The 17,438-nt window shown below is 39.7% G+C and overlaps 2 protein-coding genes across 2 annotated transcripts in view; both read left to right on the forward strand.

Moving 5' to 3' along the window:
* The window catches only part of LOC125641871 (uncharacterized), a 42,681-nt gene extending 30,282 nt beyond the window's left edge, over positions 1 to 12,399 (forward strand). Inside the window, exons 11-18 of the mRNA XM_075131949.1 lie at positions 712 to 855; positions 3,006 to 3,169; positions 3,476 to 3,585; positions 5,448 to 5,560; positions 6,624 to 6,830; positions 7,736 to 7,879; positions 10,880 to 11,043; positions 12,358 to 12,399. Coding sequence (XP_074988050.1) covers positions 712 to 855; positions 3,006 to 3,169; positions 3,476 to 3,585; positions 5,448 to 5,560; positions 6,624 to 6,830; positions 7,736 to 7,879; positions 10,880 to 11,043; positions 12,358 to 12,399 — 1,088 coding nt within the window. The remainder of the gene's footprint in view (positions 1 to 711; positions 856 to 3,005; positions 3,170 to 3,475; positions 3,586 to 5,447; positions 5,561 to 6,623; positions 6,831 to 7,735; positions 7,880 to 10,879; positions 11,044 to 12,357) is intronic.
* LOC125641212 (uncharacterized) overlaps positions 11,507 to 17,438 on the forward strand; it is a 41,906-nt gene continuing 35,974 nt past the window's right edge. The window contains exons 1-5 of the mRNA XM_075131324.1: positions 11,507 to 12,479; positions 13,648 to 13,866; positions 14,185 to 14,328; positions 15,760 to 15,923; positions 16,634 to 16,746. Of these exons, the coding sequence (XP_074987425.1) occupies positions 12,401 to 12,479; positions 13,648 to 13,866; positions 14,185 to 14,328; positions 15,760 to 15,923; positions 16,634 to 16,746 (719 nt within the window). The 5' untranslated portion in view covers positions 11,507 to 12,400. The remainder of the gene's footprint in view (positions 12,480 to 13,647; positions 13,867 to 14,184; positions 14,329 to 15,759; positions 15,924 to 16,633; positions 16,747 to 17,438) is intronic.

A 17,438-nucleotide genomic window follows, 5' to 3' on the forward strand; every position in this document is an offset into this window, starting at 1 on the left:
ACAATCTTCTATTCATTGAACTTTTTGAAACTTTGCATTTTTAGAGAGAGGTAAGGGATTGACTGACTCTGTGTACATAAATTTGCAGAGGGACAATAGGGTTGAAGTCTTATTTCTCACCTCTATATATTTATTTATTTTAAAACATTTTTGCTGTTAACAAGCCTGTTATCTCTGAAGACACAAATCCACAGTTTGAGAACTGCAGACTAACCATCTCTGATGGTATCTTCTAGATAGAGCACTGAGTCCCATTGGATAGATAGAAAGATTAACCTAAATAACCTATACAGAAGCCCCTGGGTCCCTAATCCATGAACTATTGAAACTCATTTACAAAACTTTTCTTAAACATTACATGAATATATTGTCCCCTACTATAGACTGTATAATCCCTATTACATTATAGGTCAAAGATATCTCATCATGGATCTTAATTAAAACTATCTTTAGATAGGTTTTTTCCTCAAAAAGCAGTTTATAAAAAAAAATCAGATTTTTTTGTTTTTAAATCATTGATTTTTATCCACCCTGATTGCATCTCAGTAAATAACACTTCTGCTTAAGGGCCTGGTCCTGGAATTCCTTAGGAAGTAACAGTCTCGTTGAAATCAGGATCAGGTCTTTCATTAGTAATATTTTAGATAGCTTCTTAGCTATATCACTTCTCCTCTACATTTAAGTCTGGTATGTTGGTTGTTCTTCATACAGAATGTTCTTTGGGATACTATGGAGAAAACTGTGCAGGAGTTTGTCTGCAGTGTTCTGGAAACTTCAGATGCAATTCAGTAACTGGCAAATGCCCAGAAAAGTTAATGTGTGTGGACAAATTTAAAGGTGAAATTTGTGAATCAGGTACAGTAATGTTAATTAATTGGGTTTTTTTTATTCACTTTTTCTGTCTAATATGTATAGTGCACACATAAAATTATATTACCTGTCCCAGGAATCCTGGATCTTAAATGTTTTAGTGTGACCTGCAGATTAACCAAAATGAATTATTCTTTGAATATACTGAGTTGGGCTAGCTTCACAAAAGGATTTAAGCACCTAAGTCACTTTAGGCACCTAAATCCCAGAATCAGGCCCAATTGGGCGTTCACAAAACCTCTGCTCAGCTCCACGTCTACATTTTTGCAGTAAAAGTTTCCTAGGTGCCTATGTTTCTGCCTCTGTGCATGGCAGCCCCACTAGGCATCCAGATGCCTTTCCATCAGAACAGTGCACGAACTGGAGGAAGATAGACATTCCTCTGCCTAACTTGCCTGCAGGGCCTCATCCAGTGAGCGTGCTCAGAGCTCACCTAGCAGATGTGCTATATCCTCTGTTTTATACCTAGGGAACTGAAGTTACAGGTAGAGCAAAGAATCATACCTGTTTCCCAGCTCCCAGGCTGGCACTCCAAACACTGTACCATCTTTTCTCTGTAGCCCAGATTTGGCTCATTGTAACTTCAGGGCATACATCAGCTACAGAATCAGTCCCTTAATAAGGGCCTGATCCAACTCTTATCAAGTCAAATGGAAAATTCCCATTGACTCCAGTGGGAGTTGGATCAAGTCTTAACTAAGGTAACTTGTTTTTCTTTACAGTAATTCTCAGTCATTAGGTTGTAGGACAGGGATCGGCAACCTTTGGCCCATGGCCCGCCAGTGTAGGCCCCCTGGTGGGCTGGGCCGGTTTGTTTACCTGCTGCGTCCGCAGGTTCAGCCGATTGCAGATCCCACTGGCTGCGGTTCGCTGCTCCAGGCCAGTGGGGGCAGCGGGAAGCAGCACGAGCCAAGGTGTTATGCTTAAACAGAGGGATGTGCTGGCTGCTGCTTCCTGCAGCCCCTGTTGGTCTGGAGCCACTGCCAGTGGGACCTGCGATCGGCGGAACCTGCGGACGCGGTAGGTAAACAAACCGGCCCAGCCCGCCAGGGGTCTTACCCTGGCGGGCTGCGGGCCAAAGATTGCCAATACGTGTTGCAGGATTTTCTTTACCCCAACAGTTTGTTCCTTTTCTGTTGCTTGCCCTTGATGGAGACTTGGGATATTTGGCTGTTTTGAATGATTGTGTGTATGCACATACGTGTGTGTGTATAGGTGTACATGTGTGTATTTGTTTTCTCTTTATTATTCAGTATTACTTGTGCTGATTCTCATCTCCTCCCCTTTGTGTACCAGCAGTTACATTATATAACAAATTTTGTCTCTGGAAAGGTAGAGCCCTTCTCTGAGGCTATAACTTGTGCAAATTAAAAGCTGAAGTGCAGAGGTTTATTTAATTTGAACTTTTTTTCTTTATAAAAAGAAACCTAACAAACGTTTCCACAGCATTGAAACTCTGAACAAATATGGGTCTTGTCTTGCTTCTGTTGAAGTCTATGGCAAACTGTTCAGGAGACTATTTTTCATGTCATGGCTTCGATGTCTTCTGCTTTTATAGTGGAAACAGAACCCTGCAGACGGGTCTTGGCAGGTAGGCAGAGGAGATATTTTGTTTCTAAAAATAAACATGGTCTCAATTTTTGGAACCATATTTTCGGTGGACCTCCTTAAGGGCACCTGAAATACTTGCATGCCCGCCTGCTAATTTCCATGTGCAGAATGAATGCACTTAAGCAGTTTGCAGACACAGGGAAAGAGACTCACTGAAAATGTGACCCATACAGTTTCAAATAGTTAGCAAATTTCTTTATGGAGGTGTAAAGTATTTTTAATATCTTTTGCAGACTCTGTGGTGGTGCTTATTTTATAGTAGTGCCTAGGATTTCCAGTCAAGGATCAGGGCCCCAGGCACTGTATGGACAAAGCTTTGCTATTCACCCGTTTAAAAGTGTGTACGCCTGTCTTCAGAAACGTGCACATACCCCTGTGGAACCTCACAGCACATTTTTTCAGCTAATGGCCCATCTAGCTGTGTCACTGCTCGTGGTCTGTTGTCTGTTCATCCTGGATGATATGTTACCCGGGTTGATACATCTTTCTACATTCCCTTTGCCCTTAAACTTCTTTGTTTGCAGGACTCACCAGTTTAAAGTGCCCTCAAGACCCCACGTGGTGGTATTGGAATGGAAACTGTTATTACCTAGAAAAGAAAGAGACTACGCGGTGGGAGCAGGCTCTGGCCCAGTGTGCATTGTATAAGCATGCTAGTCTTCTCCAAATAGATAGTGCAGAAGAAAAGGTATTTTTGAAAAGGGAAGGAGTTATTTTCATTCCAAAGAAAATCTGTAGTTTGAAGGTCTTAAATTAATTTTGTATTGTCTTTTCAATCTTGAAAGTTAAATTTCTCTCTGGGTACTCTGTCGGTCTCCTCTCTTTGGGGAATGCTTTATTTCAATGTAGTTCTAAGGCAGCAGAGCCAACTCTTCTTCCTCTTTGTTTATCAAATGGGGCTTTTCACTGACTTCCTGGCAGGATTTGAGGGACAGTTGGATGAGAAGAGCCTTGTGGGAGTTTTAGCAACAGCAGAAAATTGTTACTGTTTCAGATGTGGGTGGCTTCCATGCTGGAGGGTGGCACCTGGATTGGTTTGTCAAAGCAGCAGTCTGGTGCCTGGCAATGGACTAGCGGACATGGTGCTAATCTTGCAGTCAACTGGTAAGGAGTTACCACCTTAATTATGAAAACCTAGCAGTCAAGGAGCTGGGGAATGGGTTGACTTTATATGCTTGGCTGTTTCATGTACTCAACTGATCTTCCATAGTCTGAGATGCTTCCCCAGCTAACTCCCCCTGGGAATCACGGCTATAGCCTGCTGGAGCAAAGTATTTGAGACTTGTTTTAATTTTAACCATAGTAGCTGTCATGTTCTCTGTACATTAGCATTAGCTGCAGATGCTAGAGCTGACAGTTGTCTAGTAAATTTGGCAGGCATAAAAATTTCTGTTAAGCAGGAAAATGGAAGACATCGAGATTTGCTTTTATAATTATTAGTGTAAAAATAATCTTCACGAACAAAGGGGTATATAACACCTGGTTGGAACCACTTTATGAAGCAGTACAAATAAAGTGGTGGATGGACTCTTGAGTCGCTTTGTGAATCTCACCCTTAATCCTTCTCTGTGCTGGAGATTTGTCCTAACTGTTGCCATCGGTGCCCAGCCTGTAGCGTAGCTGCTTCACTGCAGATTCCTAGCGTAACATTGGTAAAGAGCTATGAAGTCATGATTTACACTATTGCAGCTTACCTTGATTTCAAGCAGGGATATCCTCCACAAGTGCAAACAGCAGCTTTGTGGATCTATGCCAGGGGGAGGTGTGTGCTCAGTTACACTGATTGCTGGCCATTGGGGCAGATCCACATTGGAGACACAGTCTTATATTGCTAAACAGTCAGGCTTCCGAGTGATCACTGATAGACTGCCCATGAAATTCAGGCCTCTTTATCTCGAAGGATGTTGGCCCCACCATCCAACAGTTCCTTTACTGTGGGAGCATGAAAAAGGGACAGAAATTAAGATTAGTCCCAAAACTAGCAGAAATATTAAAGCTGCAAATGTATTCTTGATGGCTTTGTTGTGTAGCTTTCCTATCTGCATTTTCTGTCTTCCAGATCCATTAGAGATAAGTCTTCAAGTCACTTTAGGTGGACAAAGTTTTAAATATCATGTGTACATCCTCAGGTCTTTGATTTGCTTCCCAAACCATGCATTTTAGATTCTGTAGGTGTTCTGAGGATTAACTCTTCTTACATTCCTTTAATTCTTTAATTATTGTGAAGAAACTCTCATCTTATTCTCACGTTTCTGTTCTATTTGTCAAAGATTAATGAACTTTAAATCTACTAATGCAAAGTATTAGGTACCGGCATTTTTTAAATAAAGTTTTCTAAAAGATATATTGTAGGAATTATTTTGTGGATGTTCTATGTCCTGTGTGTTACAGGAGGTCAGACAAGATGATCATAATGGTTCCTCTGGCCTTCGAATCACTGAATTTGCATGTGTGCATTTGGCAATTTCAATAAGAAACCTTCTGGAATTAAATACAAAAATAGCAGAAAATGCATTTGCACTCCATAGATACAAAAAATTTTAATCACACTCTTGAAGAAAGCACCTGAAATCAACATAGGAATTATTGAAATGATAGAATAACATTTTGTATTTGAATGTGGAGAGATGTGATTTCAGCATGAGTGTTTCTTTTCCTTTTGGATAGATTGACTCAGTTGAATGCTTGACCTACTTAAGATCATATTGTTGCCATTATTTCTGTTGTATGTAGCAAATGGGTATTAATGGGTTTATTGGGATTTTTTTTTGGGAGTAGTTACATTTTTCAGTAGTTTTGAAAAGAGCCAATATAACAAAGAGGAGAGAGGGTATTTATATTCTGATAACTTCTTGTTTCATAATAAAAGAACAATTTACTGGGGAGCATATTGTGTGTTTCTGATTGTACAGCAGGGCTAATGATTGCTTTAGTAATCACCTATGCTTCCTTATTTTTGTAAACAGGCTTTCAGACATTAAAAGGGGTCAAAGTGGGTGCGCTCAGATGAAGAAAGGAGGAGAACTTATGGCTACTAGTTGCTCCACACACCTGCTCTGGGGGTGTGAAAAACAAGCAGGTGGTGATCTAAAGAACCAGTACTCGTGTCTACAGCTAATTATGTAGGATCTTATAAGATGCTTTTCACAATGTATCTGATTGCATGTTGCTGCATATGTACTGTGCCCGGGGAATGCAGATTCCAGAGCTAGCTAACTCTGTGTGCCAAGTATTCAGGTGGTATAAATGGGTTATCTCATTAATTTAAATGGAACTGTGCTGATTTCACAGCAGCTGAGAATCTGCCCCTAATCTCCACAATGTAATTTAAATTAGGAATTGCTGTGGAAGAACAATTTAGAAAAAATGTATCAACAAGATACTTTCAAAACTAATTCATGATATACAAAAAGACGATCATGAGATGTGTCTTATTGACAAACCTCAAATAGCGAAATTGAATTACTGTATTACATGCCATGGTATCTTTTGATAAATCATGTGGTGGTTTGTTTGACTTTATACGTGGTAACTATTGAATAAAATGAAGCTATTGTGTGAAATTCCTTCTGTGTCTCCAGATGGACTGTATAAAATACTACTACTTAAATTTGTGCTGCTAGAGAAGTTCAGCCCCCCCAAAAAAATATTTTAGTCTAAATGAAAGATTTTCCCTGCAGATGAAGCTTTCTGGGTTCAGACAACAAAACAGTTCATAAAAAGTAAGGGTCTAAAATAATTCTGTACAACATGGTGTGCATCAGAAATCGGTGCATTAACCAGGAAAAAACCAGGGCTGAATGGATCCTTCATTGCAGCCTGCACTCTTTCTGCTTGTACTTATTAAAATACTTAATGAGTAGTCATTAAGGCCCCAATTCAGGAAAGCACTTAAGCATGTACCTAACTCCATCACGGTGCAGGACAACACTTGTGTACTTTAGTCCTGCAAGTGAATAAGTGCTGTCCTGAATAGGGATGCTTTTGTGAAGCATGGCGTAGTTGCTCTAGAAACTTTAGTCCTTCAGCTAGTGTAATTGCCATGGATAAGGGAGCTGCGGGCCAAGCTAGTCTGACTTTAGCATCTCTGTGATTCATGCTGTGTGTTCCTGTCAACCTTACAACCTTCTTTTCGCTTGCAGACCTTGATATTTTCCTTGAGTATCCTGGAAGAATACTGCTTTCTTTGGTGACAATGGCTCAGTACAGTACCTTAACTGAAGCAAAAATCTATTGCACGATGAAAGCTCATTGTACAGGAATAAGTAGTTGGGGATCCAAATTTTTTCTTGTCTCAGGAAGTGAAATGGTGTCAGCTCCCCAGAGATGTATAGTTTACTTGAAAACAAGTAAGGATCCATCTTTTCTCTTTAGTAATTACTTAAAAAAAATATATAGATAAGATTTAAAAATTTTTGTTTTGTTTTTACCTTTGTTTTTATTGTATGAATAAAGAGTCAGCAAAAGTAAAGATTCAGACTCTTGTTAAGTAGGAGATTGTCATAGGGCAGGGGTTCTTGGTAGTACAAGCTATTAGATAATGGAGAGAGTCCAGGCAGCATCGCTGCAGTTATTCAAGAATGGGTTAGTTAATACATTTCATGGAAGTGGTATAGGTGGCAGTCTCTGGAAATGCAGAAAATCCTACCTGATGACTCAAATGATCTGTTCCTGGTCCTGCTATTTATGGTTCTTTGGTTCATTTATTAGGCACTGTTTAAGAATTGTGGTTCTCAAACTTAGATTAGGCTCCTAAATCCATATTTGGACTAATAATTTGCCTTATCTTCTCCAGTCCTATGATTCATAGGTTCTGTGCACTCTTGGTTTCAACATAGCTTATTAGCTTGGAAATCTAGATTCCACTTGTAACAGGAGCTTACACCATATTCGGAAATTTTAATTTATAAAAGTTATAACTATACTTTTGGCCTTTGTATAAGTCTCTTGTTAGAGTGTTTTTTTCTTAGATGTTGTATAGCTGACTACTTTTCTTGCCTCAGATGATGGAGACTGTAGGGATGACATGAGCTTGTGCTGAGTCACATATCTGTTACATTTTAAAGCATTTATTCCAAGATAACATCTGATTTGAACCCAAATGCTGATAGCTGTTTCTCCAGCCCAATTCTACTCTCTCATCTGGTTCTCAATTTTGGTAGTGGAGATTGGAAAAAAATGAACAAGAAAGGAAACAGTTGGATGTAATCTGTCTGTTAGTCTTGGAAATTTGCTATGTGTTTCCCTTATCTAGGCTGTGTTTCTGGGCAGTATGGATCTGGCTGCAGGAAAGCCTGCCCCCGCTGCACTAGCATCCTGCCTTGTAACAGTTTGACTGGATTCTGTGATGAGAAAACCACGTGTCTGTTGCCATTCACTGTAGCAAGCTGTGTGGCAAGTAAGTACTAAAAGGGGACACCTCAGAACACCCAGTTTTCTTTACTTTGCCTGGGTTTTAATCCACATAAAAATGAGCTGGCTAGGGTTAGGAGGGATGTTGACAAGAAATGATGCCCCATCTCTTTCATTTTACACATGTCAATCATTGAAACTAGATAGATGGGGTGCTCGGTCCCTCTTTTGTGGACTGGTGCCTAGGACTGTGGCCCATGAAAGCCCTAGAGTGCAAACTATCTTTCTCTTTGGTGCTTGTGTCCTCTCCGTGCTCTTGAGCTCCTGCAGACCAATACTAGTTTGAAATCTGTCTGGTTTAGGAAAGATGCTGGACTGATTATATTGGATCCTTAAATCTTCTGATAAGCCACAGAAAAGGTGGAGCAGCAGTGCAAACCTCCCTCTCTGTTGTGCAACAGTAAGGCAGAGCACTAGTCTTCATGCCAGTTCAGTTCGTGGCTTCTCTGAAACTACCAAGAAGGAGTACTTGTGACACCTTAGAGACTAACCAGTTTATTTGAGCATAAGCTTTCGTGAGCTTTTATTATGCTCAAATAAACTGGTTAGTCTCTAAGGTGTCACAAGTACTACTTTTCTTTTTGCGAATACAGACTAACACGGCTGTTACTCTGAAACCTACCAAGAAGGGTTCAACATGAGGCCAAGTGTACCAGTGGGTGGTTTTACTTGTTGGCCCAGATTCTCTCCCTACATCATTTCTTTTGTCCTTCTAGAATGGTGCTATGGGTATAGAATATGGCCCCGTTTCCCCCATCATGGCGGGGAGGGGAGTCCTCAACGGGTGTACAGCTGACACAACCAACTTCTGTGCCACCCTCCCTTACAGTCCCCAGTGCAAGGGAGGAGGAGGATGTGTGCCTGGAACTCCAACTGGCAGACAGTCCCTTAGGGACTCTCGCTACCTAGCGGAAGTTTGAGTAGCCCTTACGCGACTCTGATTGTGGCTAATCAGAGTCTCATAGAAATGTAGGGCTGGAAGGGACCTCGAAGTCCACCCCCCTGCACTGAGGCCGGACCAAATAAACCTAGATTATCTCTGACAGGTGTTTGTCCAACCGATGCTAACAATCTCCAGTGATTGAGCTTCTACAGCCTCCCTTGGAAGTCTATTCCAGAGTTTAACTACTCTTACAATTAGAAAGATTTTCCTTTATTTCCTGGGCCTTTTTTTTTAATGATCATATAAATGCATATGTGTGTGATACATGCTCCTGCCTTCACCCAAAAACTCACAAGGCTGAATATTAAGATTTATTATTATTTAGCTTGCAGTAGTGTGTGTGTGTGCAGAGAAAGACAGTCCCAGCCTTGAGAAGCTTATGTTCTTAAAAACAAAGGAACAGAAAAAGGGATATAACATAAAAAGACAGTGTTCAGAGTGACGACTAAGATTAATGTTGTGCTGACTGGTGTATATGTTATTGCTGTAGGCCTAAGAAAATCATATAGAGGAACCATATGGAAGAATGCTTTCACTTTGGGTCAGCACTTCTTAAAAATGCACTGCTTATAGCAAAATGTCTGTGTGGACATTAAAAACAGAAATAACTATAGATTAATGCACCTGCATTACAGCAGTATTACAAAGCACATAGAAGCCCAAGAATAATAGGCTACATAATAAGGGTTATTTAAACCATGATCTTGTAGGTCAGAGCTGTGGGAGGAACTGCCTGATTTTCCTTTAGGAAGCAAGTTAATCATAATTTGCATCCCTTTAACACCTCTTCATTCCAAAGAGTAAAGTACTAACCAATATGGTGGAGTCCAAATACAGTGGTATTTGGTGCTGCAGGCAGAAAGATAGGACCTGATTCTCCTCTCAAATACAGGTAACTGCATTGAAGCCACTGGGATTACATCAGTGTAAAACTGACCCGAGAGGAGTACCATGGAGTCTTAGTATTTCATAAATGCTGCAGAATATGTATAACTTCATGGCGATGCTGCCACTTTTGGAGTGACGGGAAGCAGCTGAGCTGACATTTGGCACAGGGCACACTGTTTAAGAGTAATAAGAAGGGAAATTTTGGCTAAGTACATCAGGGCAAACTTCAGTTTGAAATTGCTATGGGGTCTCTCCTGTGTATTATAGAGATTACAGATTGCATCACTGGACACACAGGTGACTAATTTGCCGATGCAGTAACAAATCGCACACTCAAGCACTCATCCTGCAAACACAAGAACATGAGAAACTTTCCAGGATCAGGGCCTTATTGTAGGTGCTAAATTGTACAGATGTGTCTGTTCACCCAGTTTGTGCACATAAATACAATTGTGCACAGAAATGTAAGTAAACCCATTGTTCATGTTCCACTACATGCATCTGACGAAGTGGGAATTCACCTACAAAAACTTATGCTCCAATACATCTGTTAGTCTACAAGGTGCCACAAAACTCTTTGCCAATTGTTCATGTGGCTCTCTGGTCTACTTTCTGTCCATGCACTGCAAACAGCTTAATTAAAGCCTCTTCAGGGAGCTGAAAGAGAAGTATCTTGATAGACCTATTGATGAGGATCCAGGAAAATTTACTGTATCACATCCAATTTTTTTAAAAAAATCATGCAATCTCAGGAGGCTGAGGAACATATGTATTTTCCCTCATGCCTTAACTTCTAAATTTTCAAAGTGGTTCCCAGGGATCTCATTGTGCAGCCTCTGTTAAATTCAAAGGGAGTCATGCGGAGGATGAATTATTCTCACACATACACACACACACACACACATCCTCCTCACCATGCAAAATGCCAGTGCAAGGCCTATACATCACCTAACTCACATCACTGTAATATGGGATAAGTAGGAGAATTGTGCATAGGCCTTATGCCAGCCTTCTTTGCAGAGAGGAATTTACTGTCAGAATGAATTGTTAGCAGTTTTATGAACGCAAAGAATGTGACTATTTTAAGGGTAAAAGACCGTCATGTTGTTTTTGACATAACAGATCAATGCTGTGGCTTTTTGTTTTTTTTTAAAGCCACAGTCAGTCTGCAATGTCCAGATGAGGCTGGGTGGCGCTACTGGAACAGGTACTGTTACTATATCTCACATGCTAAAACGAAACCGTGGAAGGATGCCAATTCCACCTGCAGTCGATACAGAGGTGCTGAACTGGTTTGGTTTGAAAGCCAGGAAGAACTGGTACAGTTATTAATGTCACCGCTTTTCTTCTCTTAATGGGTTTTTTGCCTAGGCTGGCAGAACTTTGGGAAGGGTGACACCGCTCAGGTGTTATGGCACGTGCTGAACATCTGGAAGTTCCATTGACGTTTATGTGGAGCCCTAGGCACCACAGGAAGGTTTTTGGATCAGAAGTGTTTGCTGTATCAAGCATCCAAGGAATTGGCTTGATCTCAGTGGACTTTTTCTGGCATGAGACATCAGCAGATTTGGACTCAGATAATATGGTTTTCTTCTCTTTTAATAATTGTCCTGTTTCATTTTGATAAAAACAGTAAAACCACAGACACTTTTTCCTTTTTGTTTCTGAAAACTTTTGTATACAGAGTTGGATTAAATCATCTCTGAATGGACCCACATGGACAGGGTTGCAAGATATAAACAAAGATGGCACCTGGGCCTGGGCACATGGAGATAATGCATCTAGTGTATTGGAATGGTCTGTATATCAAGCAATCTATGTGCATCTATCATAGTGTGGTTGTGATCTGAAACCACATCAAAACAATAATGAGATCCAAAAAAAAATCAATTTTATTAGCTTAGACGTGTTAATGTCCAGATATTCAGGTAAGATCCATCTAGTCATTCTACTCTGTGTGGGAAAATATTCATGGGCTATTTTATAGACTATATATAAAATATATAGAGAATATACCTGTACACTATGTATAGAATATAGTATTTGTAGAATATTTTACAGTCCCCTTAGGAAACCAAATTCAGTTCTCTCTCACTTCAGCATAAACTAACTTGAATGAAGTAATTCCAGATTTACACTGATGAAGGGCAGACGCTGACTCAGGTCTTTATCTAGTATTTCTCTGATTACACCCATTGATGTTAATTCTTTAACCTTTCTTTGTTGCTATTCCATTGTCTTAAGTTATAAAATATTTCTTCCTCTTTATAGTTTTTAATTAAAAAAACACAACCCTCTCAGTTTACTGGATTTTCAGCATACTGACGCTTACATGGATGTCATGCTCTGTAGTAAAGTAGACTTAATTTTCTGAAATCCAGTTCTGGTTTAAATTGTAGTGACTCCATTGGCTGCGAATAAGAATTCCCCTTATTGCCATGCTTTTCGTTAATCCCTGGCAGGCACTTGCAGACAAATCACCCCATTAGCTTTTAGTCATGTTTCCACCTTTTCTATACCTTCTATCATTGGCATTGTCCCGGGGTGGTTCCATTTACTGACATTTTTAAGTTAGATGCTCGTTAGCCGCAAAAGTAACAGTCCCCCTGAGTTGTTTTTATTTTCCACAACAGGCTACGTTTCAGAAAGAGAAGCAGTTGGCTGAGATGTGTTGAAATGTCAGTTGGCGAACATATCATTGCAGCAGGCTGTAGGAGAGCCAAGGAATGGGTGTGCAAGAAGCCAGCAGAACCAGGTTTGGAATCTGATTTATATTCACTTACTGTGGGATATTCACCTCATTGCAGGTGGCCAGCATGGAGGATTTCAGTAGGTGTTAAATGGTGCCTACGTCTTGGGCTGGCTATCTGCACCCGGGTGAATTTCACCCTTACTGGTGTAAAATTTTGAATAATCAAGATTAGTTTTCCCTATGAGATCGAAGGCATTTTATTTCCCAAAGGGCTTTTGTAGCAGCATTGGGCAATGAAAAAAGCACCCATTACAACAAAGTATTTCAAAGAATTCTCACTCAAACTCATTCAAGACTGTCCAGTAGTGAACTTTCGTTTTGGTGTCAAAGGCCATCAAAAGTTTCAGGACACAGTTTTAAAAGTATAGGCTCAGAGGGAGAGATGACGTGTTACATGTGAATATGCGTGAATATGGGTGAATACATACAGATTGTCCTCTGATATTTTGAGACACCTGATGTTACATGGAAAAAATGTTCAAAATACTGTGTGGAGCTTCAGACAAGTAACCGCCATTGACTTATATATGCTGGCTATGAAGAAGTGCAGAGAAGTACCTTGTTTTATTGTCAGCAGACTATTTTTAGTAAAAGATTTTTTCATTACTGTTCAGATCAATTTTGCATCATTTCTGTTGAATTAATCATCTTGCGGTACTCCACTAGTAATGACATTAGCCGTTTCATTAATAACTTAGAAGGTGACTGGAGTAAATGTAGAAATATACAAAGTAATACATTTGCGTATACACACACACACAAACACACGCATATATTCAGCATAGTTTCCAGCAGTAAGTGTCCATGTAACCACTATGAAAGTTTTTCAGGGTTGGTGTTCAAAATCACAAGCTAAAAAAGAAATTTAACACCAACTCTGAAAAACTTCTATAGTGGTTACATGGACACTTACTGCTGGAAACTAAGCTGAATATATGCGTGTGTGTGTGTGTGTGTGTGTATATACGCGAATGTATTACTTTGTATATTTCTACATTTATTCCAGTCACCTTCTAAGTTATTAATGAAACGGCTAATGTCATTACTAGTGGAGTACCGCAAGATGATTAATGTGTATATATAACGTATGTTAATCACTAATGAGGAGTTAATGTCATGTACTATAGCATTGTTTTGCTAAATCAATGAAAACCTTTTTCCCCCCTTCCAGATCTTGATTTGTTCATAAGCATCTGGGATGCAGTGATGATCTTGCCAACTCCAGAAGCATCAGCTAAATACACTAACCACACATTGGCCAGACAAATCTGTGTAATGCAGAGGTCCAGATGCATTGGCTACGTGTTATGGCAAGACAGTTATTTCCTAATACATGACTCTAAATTAGTTATCAGTGGATTTGCACAAAGCGCAACATACTTAAAATCAGGTAGTGTCCATTATTTAGAGGTACCTTTTCGGGAGATGTTAGAATGGATACAGAGTATCAATAAACTTTGTCCCTAATAAAATATTACAGCTTCCAATAGAGGTTCTCACTATAAAGCTTATGTGGATATTCTGCTCTGTAATAAGTGAATTTAGATTTCTGAAATCCTATTTTGTCTTAAATTCGTGACCCCTAGCTAGAAATTCTAAGCATTTCACATAGGTTAGACCTGAGAAACAATTATTCAGCATGGTTTCCAGCAATTACTGTCCATGTAACCATTATGGAGGTTTTTCAGGATTTTAATTTCTTTCTAAGCTTGTGATTTTGGATACTACGGACCATCTTGTGAAAAGAAATGCCCAGACTGCTACTGGGACAAGCCATGCACTAGCATATCCGGAAAGTGTGAGGACACTACAGTTTGTGCTGAGCCAGAGGATGTAGGTGTCTGTAATTTAGGTAAAGCCTTTAAAAAAAAAAAAAAGTCAGATCTGTCTGAAATTGGGAATTGAAAGTTGAGAATTCCTTCAGCCAAGGAAAAAGTATTTAAAAATAACAAAAACACCCTCCCCCCAGAACACTCTGGTGGAATCCAACAAATGTGCACTGATTTTTCATTTTTATGGCATATGATTCTTACATGCAGCTAAATAATGTTACCCTGTTCTGTAGCTTTTTCTAATTCTACAGCAAAGGTCCATCAGTACACAAAAGGCCAAATTCTGTTCTTGCCTTCTCCAGTCTAAATGTCTAGTAACTACTTTAAAGTCACTGTAATTAGTCCAGATTGACATTAGTATAACAGAGAATTAAATTTGTATGATTTACTCCCTCTACAAGCCTGTTCACTTTACTGAGATTACGCAGTGCTGAATATCATTTTCTCCTGCAGAGAGATTTGCAAAACACAGAAGGGAGATGGCACTTCCCACTTGTGCTGTCTGCAGAATAAAATGTTTATACTGCGCTACATATGTACTGCAAGAATGTGTCATTAATGTCTTGGGGGAAAACATTAAAAATTGAATATGCAAAACCAAAGGGATGCTCTTAAGACTGGTAAACCTGACATGGATATGTGAATTCCTAGGCTCCCTCCTTTGCTCTTCCCTGTGTCTGTGACACTATTTTTTTGTTGGACAGTTAAGGTGCTGAGATTCACATTCACATACCTTGTCTGCTCATAAGAATGTTGCTCATTTCAATTCATATATATAAATATCTATATATCTCCCAGGTACCTGGCCTGCACCTCTGAGTATAGAGAGTGGAGCGGTAGTGTGATGTGAAGTTCTGGGGCCTTGTTGATTTTTTGTTTTGCTTTATAAAGTGTACAATATTGTTGCCATCCTCTGGGGTGAAATTCACCCCCTGAGCAGAGGGCTAGCCCAAGGCGATTGCACCATGAAAGTCCCACCCCTATTTTCAAACTCAGGCATAAGTGAGACTTATCTGGTGCAGTGACTTAGAGCTGGCTCTGCACAGGAGTGAATTTTGCCTTTGGGCAGCAGAGAATACCACATTTTCAGCAGGCCTCCAATAAGGCCAAGTGTGTTGCCAAATCTATTTGCATACTCACTAAAGTGGCATTTGCTTGTGCACCTACTCAATTTGCACAAGCAAATGGATATTTTTGTGCATAAATATGGAAATAGCTGCCATATGGAGGAAACTAACTGAAAGTGTTCCCTGAAGAAGTACAACATTTGTCAGTCCCCCTCTTCATTCTAAAAGTGCTCCTGCCGCAAAATATAAAAAAGCTGGTAGAACAGAAACAATTATGTGGTGAGGGGGGCATGAGAAGCTAAATTTCACAGGAAACAACTTTTTAATTGGAAAAGGAAAGCTGTTATATCGTATTTTTCTCTTTTTTTTTTCCAATGATGTCAGGCAAGTACAGCTTGAAATGTCCTCTTGGGCTTGGCTGGTGGTACTGGAATGGACATTGTTACTTTATAGAAAGGAATAGAACTCTGAGTTGGATGGAAGCCAGGCTGTTTTGCAGCCATTTTAAAAGAACAAGTCTGTTGCAGCTGGAATTGTTGGCTGAAAAGGTTTGATGTTATAAAGACTATGAATGGTTTGTCTCCTTCTCCCTGACTTTGTTTACGTGTTTGTGGTTAATACAATGGGGTCTAACTGGAATTTAATCATAAAATTTAATCCTTGAGAGGTCATTTGGTCCAGCTCCCCTGAGACAGGGCCAAGTATACATACACCATCCCTGACAGATGTTTGTCTTAATTCGTTCTTAAAAATCTCCAGTGATAGGTTTCCACAACTTCCCTGGGAAGCCTATTCCAGAGTTTAACTACATTTATAGTTAAAGATTTTTCCTAATATCTGACCTAAATCTGTGTTGTTGCAGATTAAGCCCATTATTTCTTGTCCTACCTCAGTGAAAATGGAGAATGACTGATCACCATCCTCTTTATAACAATCCTTAACATACTTGAAGACTGTTAACAGATTGTGCCTCAGTCTTCTTTTTGCAAGACTAAACATGCCCAGTTTCTTAAACGTTTCGTCATAGGTCAGGTTTTATAAACCTTTTATAGTTTTTGTTGCTTTCTCCATTTGTCCACATCCTTCTTAGTGTGGCACCCAAAACTGTACATAACAGAAAGTGATATGGTGACAGGGTTAACAACTTACCACCTGTGATTCGGACAATATTAAATTATGGGAAGGATATAAACTGCTGGTAAAATACACAACGTTTTATTTGTCAGTTTCTAGTGCAGTATGTATTGTTACTTTACAGGGCTGGCTACAAAAGATGATAAAACAGCCAGCATGGATAGGAATGAAATGGGAAACATCAACATCTGAGTGGCAATGGGCAGATGGATCAAGAGTAAACACAGCTCTGAACTGGTAGCCTTTCCTAAATTGATTTTTTTTTATGAATGAAAATGAGTAGAGTTCATAGGTTATTCGCTTTCTTGCTCTGTTACTTGTAGTCATTAACAGGTTTGAATGATTGACTCATTCTGTTGTTTATATCATGCTAAATTAAATAGTTTTTATGTCATGGCCTTAAAAAAAATAGACAATTCCCTCCAAACGTTAATCTATTTGTTGTTTTTCTTTTGAACATTTGGATTAATAAACACTTATTTTAGGAATTTAAATACTTCAGTGATCACATCCTGTGTACGTACAATTAAAAGTATTATAGCGTGGACACGTTAAATGCATTTAAATAAGTTCCTGATGCTATTTTGTCTGCAGTGTAGTGTAATGGCTTTTATAAACTATAGCTATGTGCTTTCATCTTCCTTCGATGTACTCTGCATGAAGATAGTGGTGCAGGTGATCATGGGCCCAAATTTTAGCTGAGTGTGAGAGTTAGGAGCCATGACATTTGGCTTGTGGAAGAATCCAGGGTTTGGAGCATAACTCTCGAAAATCCAAGGAGGAGACAGAATCAGCTGTTCAGAGGCCTCGTGCCTCTGGGTCTGCACTGGTTCCCATGAGAGCAGGGCTGTCCATTTGGTACCTGTCCCCTGCACCTGGGACACTGCTTTAAAACTTTGGGAAAGATTTGTAAAGGTATTTAGGTGTCT

The sequence above is a fragment of the Caretta caretta genome, chromosome 8 (assembly GCF_965140235.1).
Source record: "Caretta caretta isolate rCarCar2 chromosome 8, rCarCar1.hap1, whole genome shotgun sequence".
NCBI lineage: Eukaryota > Metazoa > Chordata > Testudines > Cheloniidae > Caretta > Caretta caretta.